Source organism: Phalangium opilio, unplaced genomic scaffold, assembly GCF_054372755.1.
Source record: "Phalangium opilio isolate 3A_F unplaced genomic scaffold, DU_Popi_V2 ptg000009l_1, whole genome shotgun sequence".
Lineage (NCBI taxonomy): Eukaryota > Metazoa > Arthropoda > Arachnida > Opiliones > Phalangiidae > Phalangium > Phalangium opilio.
The window spans coordinates 11,625,196-11,632,623 of NW_028324146.1; the positions used below are offsets into that span (position 1 = coordinate 11,625,196).

Below are 7,428 nucleotides of genomic sequence, written 5' to 3' on the forward strand. Positions count from 1 at the left end.
GAAGATGGTGGTGCATAGAAGCTGGTGTCAATGTGGGATTGACGAAGAACAGAAGATGGTGGTGCTTACGAGCCAGCAACTACAGGCTAGTGTCCATGTGGGATGGACAAAGACTTGCAGATTGTGGTCCTTAGAAGCCAGTTAGTAAAGACTGGTGTTGGTAGATGAATGGCCAAATTTCCGTGAACCGCGAACGCGTTCCGGAAATCGAGTATTTGTTTGCTCCGATTTGTAAACTGCGAACGCGGTCACGTGGGGTCTGACAGACAGACACACAGACAGACAGACAGACAGACACGGCCAGTGTAATACCTCTCCGTGACGTCATCGTCACTCGGAGAGGTAAAAATACATTTATTCATTTTTTACATGTAAATTTCATTAAGGATGTCTAGATTGCACGAAATATTAATTTCGGCCTTGTTAGAGTGCGCCCATAAGGCGTAAATTAAAGCCTTGTCAAAGGCGCAAGCCGCTCGGTGCTCACCGACGGGGTGTGGGTACAAGCACCGTACGGGAAGAGAAATGATGTCCGCGGTGGTGGCTTTCGGACACTTGAAGTCGTTCAAGTCGTGAACCGTTCTGTTGAGACGGTCCGAGAGAATGGCGACTTTTTCGTCACCCTTTGAAAAGATTAGGTCGACCTCCTGTAGACCGGCGGCGAGGCATTCGTCGATTTTGGCGTAAGAGGTTAGGCCAGCATTCCAGTCCAATCGGTGCAGATTACGCGAGACCCACTGGTTTTGTCGTTGTTTTGAAATCGAGACCTGGGATTTATTGTACGGTGGCGCGAATGTCCAGGAAACGGTTGCAGGCTTGGCCTCGATGGTTGTTATGGCCATTTCTTTCACGATAATGTCCGTGCTGCCATCACTACGAGTGCATCCGTTCAGGTATTCTAACTCAATAACGGCGGACTTCATAAAAACTAGCAGCGAGTTTGTGTATGACTGTTTAAAACCGAACCGGGAGTAGATCTGAATCCTCTAACGACCGTACGGCTTCTTTTTTAAGAGATTGGTTGACGTCATAACGCGGACTAATACCGAGTCGGGATTGGATACGAGAATTCACGGGCGGTGTGTTTCTCTTATAGAGGCTGGAACGGCTGACGTCATAACACGGTCTAATACCGAGTTGGGATTGGATAAGAGAATTCAGTGGGAGGGCGTGGTTCTCTTATAGAGGTTGGAAATGATGACGTCATTCATCCACGGATCCCTCTTAAATTTCTTGAAAAACATGTTTGTGCTTCTTCTCCTCGTTCTGTGCATAATGTATACAACGCAGTATATACCGCAAGCGGAACTGTCGGGGGGCTGCAAAGCCCTTCTATTATAGTTTATTTTCGTAGAATTTTCTCTCATAAATGTTTTTATATCTTCTGTCAAGGGACCCAAGCCCAAGGAATCAAAATAGTAACATTGTTTATTCCCATCGATATAAAGACAAATCCAATGACTACCGTTTCCTTTGTGATTATCTAGATTTATAACAATGGAAGCCGGGTATCGAAGGATATATTTGGGTAGAACATCGCACGGGTATACGCCTATGAATCCGCGGGTGTATCTCAAAACCCTTCTTATGGTTGAAGCGTTCATGGTGAATCTACAACGACGGTCCTATTATGATCTATGAGCAATAAACTTTGAAACTCTGAATAAACGATCAAGCTCAGCGTTTCGGGTACAGGTTCTTCGAACCCGAGTTCAAGTCGCAATTGTCCTTGTCGTATAGGGTTGTAATGATTTATATCTGACGCGGTACCATCTTGAGTCAAATCAAAACAGTAAAGCGTATAGCTTTTGGGATACTTCTTCATAGATATTTCGTTACCATCGTCTTTGTAATGAGTACCAGATCCGGTAAACAGAGAATAATATGATCTAGTGTAAAGACCCTTTTTGAAATTTGGTCGCAAAGGCTTAGCGAGTACTTGTTCCGAACCGATAATCGGATTAATATAATTCACGTTAAAGTTTTGGAAGTCGAAAGGGTTCCAACTCAATTTGCCGTTATATGAGTTATGAGTTACTAAACCCGCTGTTAATCTGTTTGGTAAAACCCCTAAATATATGTTATCTATAGTAGTTTTTTGAATATTTGCCGAAATGGTAAAAACTTTCACTTCTGTCCTAGTTAATGGGTATTTAGTCGTGGCTTTAGTCCAAGCCGATTCTAAAGCTAGCATTACTCGAGGGGTTACTCTCACTTTACGAATATATAAACCTACTTCGAGTATTTCGTGCTTGTACCATACGCCACCTGGGGGAGGAGCTCCGAGCAAAACAAAACCAAGTCTATTTCGGGTCATCCTGACTCTAAGGCTGTCGCCATTGGGTATGAATTTTGAAACGTTAAACAGATGAGCGTGCAAGGCCCCGTACATTTCAATCTGTTTCGAACCCTTTGCTAACTCTTTCCTAACAAGATGCCCCTGGTTTTCAGTTGCAGAAGCCGTTTTCCCTGCCGTATCTTTATGCCATAAAGAAGAAGTTAAATGAGATTTTTTCGCGTCTCCTCCATAGTTTAGCAATGTTTCTAGGTAGGCTTTGAAGGCGTAGTTTCCGGTTGAAGATGAAATAGGCGTATCATTGGCGGTTACTTCTACCGTATCCCAGAGCGAGTGTAAAAAATTGTTGATGGGTCCTACGTTATCGGTATCATCGATATCTGTACCGTCCGTATGTATTATTTTAGCTCGAACATAAAGCATAGTTAGAGAGGCGTCAATATATTCTTCGCCATTTCCGGGAACGTAAAATTCACTCTGAGAGTCTCCATCCAAAACCGAAATAGGTCGATAGCAAACATACTTGGCCGATTCTACCGAAGTTTGAATCGGTACAGATTCGAAAAAATCCAGCTCAGATATTGTCGCTTGAAACATGTTTAGGAGAATATGTCGTGTCGTCTTGACCTCTAGGGTATACGACGGCGAACTGGCTTTATTTTCCGGGTAGTCGCTCGTTTTATACCTTTTTTACTTTGAGCCCGTTTTCGTTTCAAAGGTTTTTTACGTCTGCGACGTTTCCCCCTGCCCCATGCTGAGTTCTAATATTATCTAAAGTTTCCGTTACTCTTTTCTTAGCAGCCTCTTTAATATCCTTGCCCGATACTACGTCACTGAAAATTTTGGTCCCTGTACTAACAGCTTTTCTGCCGAGAAATTTGGCACCGCTTGTAAGCAAAGGCCTAACAAACCTTACCAATCCGGAAAAAAGGATCCTATCCCGTGCCCTTTCAAATTAGGGTTATTTCCTATATAATACCCTCCGGTTCCGGTTCCAGCTTGGTTATTGTAATATTGCTTGTAGCAACATTCTCGCCTTTCTAAGACGTCGGGCTTAGGCATCGCAAGTGTAGTTTAACCGTTAAGCTCCCGTATTCAAATGGCGCCGGTTCCCCCAAACTATTCCTTATATTAACTTCGATGATATCAAAGTAATTTTTACCAACGGGTACGTAATGAGGATTGGTAAAGGTTTGAAATATTTGAGACCCCTATGGTTTCTTGGCATCAACCGAAACGATCCGCAGTAAAGGAACCGAGTGGTCGCCTACAATCTGATCGCTAGCGATATTTAAATAGATAAATAACTGGTCCGGAACGGGGTAATTCAAATTAGAGGGCCTTTCGCTACGACCGATACATTCGCTAGCTTCTTCGTATCCCAGAATTTCGGCAACGGTTTTTTCGAATTTTAAATAAGGGTTCAATAATTTTTCAGATTGTATTATAGTAACGTGTCCTGTTACGTTATCGTAAATCAACCGCAATGTTGGGCCATTTTTGTCGAACGAATTAATTATGACGTTTATTAAATGTTCTATAGACTTGTAAAAGCCCGGGGGAACACTGGGCATAACTAGGGTTTCCCTCCTAGCGTCTTTACTTTTTCTGTCTTTTCTTTCCATCGACTACATCCCCAACGGTATATTTGCTCCCGTATCTGGAAACGTTATGAAAACTAACATCACGTTCTTCCTTAGGCCTTGGCACGTTGTAAAAAGTAGACATTATATCTACTAGAGCCACTTCCCATTTTCCATTTAAATGAAAAGGGTTAGGTAGTTTGGTACAGCAATGCGCCCTGGTATTATCGGGAAATAACGAGCCGTTGACGTTACTTGGTAGGGTTAAGTAAAACGATTGATTCGACATCTTCTCCACAAACCCAAGAGGTTTGGGTTTTCGGGTAGCCTTCCCGAGATACTAATAACTCCAATTTTCCACGCCTTTTTCGCCGCTTTATGATTTTTTCAATGTTGAAACTTTCAGGTTTAACCGTTTTCTGAACCTCTTCGCGATAGAACACGCCACTTTAGGGTTTCCTTCCAGATCCTTTAACTTGTAAATCACTGGATCACGGGCTGTTCCGATAAAATCAACTTGGAAAACTTCAGTGGAGTAATTGGCTTCGAAACCATTTTTACTTTGCTAACCCTAACGTAATCGCCCACTTTTATTCGGGGGGAGGGCGTTTTTTCTGTCGTTTGTTTTCAGTCCCGTAAATATTTCTATACACTTCTAATATATTCGTTGGCTTAACATTATTCGGTGTCATTTTAATAGTACTATGCCAAGCGTCGTTATACGCCGTCACTATATCTCGCAGGTGGTCGATATACCTTCTAGTATGGAGATGTGATCTCAGGAATTTCGAAAACTGGTTTCAAAGGAGTCCCGTGTTTTTCGCACACTTAACAACTTGGTGTTGAAGATTCCTTAAAAGAGTTGAAGAAGATAAACATCTCCAACACCGAATCCATTTTAAAAAAATGCCGAGCCATCGTTGGGCCTTTCAACCATAGCCATCCAGCCATGCGAGTTCTTTCTAAAGCTCAAGAAGAATCCGGTGTCCCCAAGAAAAAACTCGTACAAGATGTTGCAACACGATTGAAAAGTACACTATTGATGCTTCAAAGCCTACAAGAAAACCAACTGCCTGTTGGCTCTGCGTTGTTGTCCACAGACATAGACAATCTAACCTCTGCCGAGTGGAACTCTGTAGCGAAGCTGTTCTTAATCTTATCGCCATTTGAGGAAACAACGAGAGATCTATCAGGCGACCAGTACCCTACGATGTCAATGGTGTACCCTGCACTATTCTGCCTTCAGAAGAAACTAGAAAAAAATGGACTCTCATCCTTATGCGAAAATCTTTGCACAGAAAATAAAATCTCGTTTCCCGAACTACCAAAGTACACTGGTGTACCAAATGGCAATGTTGGTCGATCCCAGATTCAAGACTATTCTTCTGGAGACATACGAAAGGACTGTTTGCACAGTCTTACTGAGATCTCAGGTTGATAAATTTGCTCAAAGACGGTTAGAAGAATGTAACCAACAAGGTAATGCAGAGAATGAACCTCATCCAAGTACATCCGAAAACACGTCTGAGAGTGCCAAAAAAAATCAATTTATGGGATGAATTGAAATCGCAAGCTGCTTCTCCAGTTCAAGCCTAACACCTCTCAAACGACGAGATAAGTAAATATCTAGAAGAGCCCATAATTGAGAGAGATGCCAATGTGTACAAGTGGTGGAAAGAAAACGAAGTTAGGTTTTCATTGGTAGCGTGCGATGCAAGGCAGTTCCTCTATGCGCCTGCATCTTCGGCAAGCAGTGAAAGGATGCTTTCCTCAGGAGGGAACATTTTAACTACAAGCCGAGAAAACTTAACAGCGGAACATTTCGAGCAACTAATCTTTCTGCATGAAAACCTTCAAAAGGTTCTAACAAAGGGCTAGTGGGCAAATTCACGAACTTTAATACTGAAAGTTCGCAACTTTGCTAACCACTGCTCAGCTTTTTAGTCATTTCTTTTCTTTTAAAACTCGAGTCCTGAAAGTTCGCAAATTTGCCAACCACTGCTCAGCTTTTTAGTCATTTCATTTCTTTTAAAACTCGAGTCATAATGTTAAAAATATTATAATACCCAAATGTATCTGACAGCGGACGCATTTCTGTAACTTATCACTTACGATAACTCGCTTAAAAAGTTACAGAATTGCCCCCACTGTCAAAAAATTCTATTAAGTTTAAAATTTAAATAGTACCAAGATGTGTATTATTTTTTGCTACAAAATGATAGTAATATGCAGAGCTGTGCTAACTAATTAGTTAGCTAATTGAATTTCTAATTAATTAGCAATATTTACTAATTGAAAATGGTAATTGAATTTTAATTACCTTAGTGCTAATTGAGAAGTAAATATAATTAATTATTATGAATAGGAAAGGTAATTATCTAATTAAAATTTACCATTTGCTAATTGGCTAATTAATTAGTTCATAAATATTACCCTAATTAGACACAGGAATTAATTCGATTCAATTAGAAATTAGACATTTATTTATCAAACTAATTAATTAGAATTACTATTTTCTAATTAAGGTAAAAAAGAAACCATAAGTAAACATATAAGTTTAAAAGTGCCCATGGATTAGTACTTTGGTAATGCAATGTTTAATGTTTTAATGCCATTGAAAAACGGGTACGGAAGCCATGAATTATTCTCGAAAAATGAGACAAGCCTCGAGCCTTCCGTCATGTTAAAATTTGTCTCATTTCTTCATTTCATTGCCACAGTTCCTATAATGGACTCCTGAGTAGTAAAACATGCGCACTGCTATTAATTCGAGTACGTAAAACAGTTGAAATTTCGAAAGGGGCAGTTGCGAACTACGAAATTTTCTACTAGTACTAGTATTCTCTCATATTTGATTAGCTGAAAAATTTAGAGTAGCACTAAGGTTTCCTCATCGATATAATAAGGCTTTTAGATATTCAAATAGATGAATCAAGAGTTCATACCTCGATTTTTTTACAACAAATTGGCGTAAAAGATTAATTGAAAATCCAATTGGCTAATTAGTTAATCCTAAATCTTATTAAATTTTAATTAGATAATTACCTTTCCGATTCATACTAATTAATTATAATTACTTCTCAATTAGCACTAAGGTAATTAAAATTCAATTACCATTATCAATTAGTAAATTTTGCTAATTAATTAGAAATTCAATTAGCTCACTAATTAATTAGCACAGCTCTGATATTATTTTAGGAAGTCAAAGAACATAAACAACAATAATTTGGAAAAGACATTATTTTGGGAAGTCAGTGAAGATAAACAACATTATTTGGAAAAGGCATATTATTTTGGGAAGTCAATGAAGATAAACAACAAAATATTTTGGAAAAGGCATATTATTTGGGAAGTTAAAGAAGATAAACAATAATTTGGAAAAGGCATATTATTTGGGAAGTTAAAGAAGATAAACAATAATTTGGAAAAGGCATATTATTTTGGGAAGTCGATGAAGACAAATAACAATATTTTAGAGAAGGCATATTATTTTGGAAAGTCAATGAAGATAAACAACAACATGGTTGAACTCTGATGTCAGTTGAGTTA

General features: G+C 39.4%; 1 protein-coding gene across 1 annotated transcript; it reads right to left on the reverse strand.

Moving 5' to 3' along the window:
• Nucleotides 1-1,600: 1,600 nt before the first annotated feature.
• LOC149714373 (uncharacterized protein F54H12.2-like) lies at nt 1,601-3,358 on the reverse strand. Its single transcript, XM_089844819.1, has 2 exons — nt 3,213-3,358; nt 1,601-2,981 (listed from the first exon to the last, which is right to left on the reverse strand). The coding sequence occupies exons 1-2, from the start codon at nt 3,356-3,358 to the stop codon at nt 1,601-1,603; spliced, it is 1,527 nt and encodes a 508-aa protein (XP_089700945.1).
• Between the last annotated feature and the right edge of the window lie 4,070 nt (nt 3,359-7,428).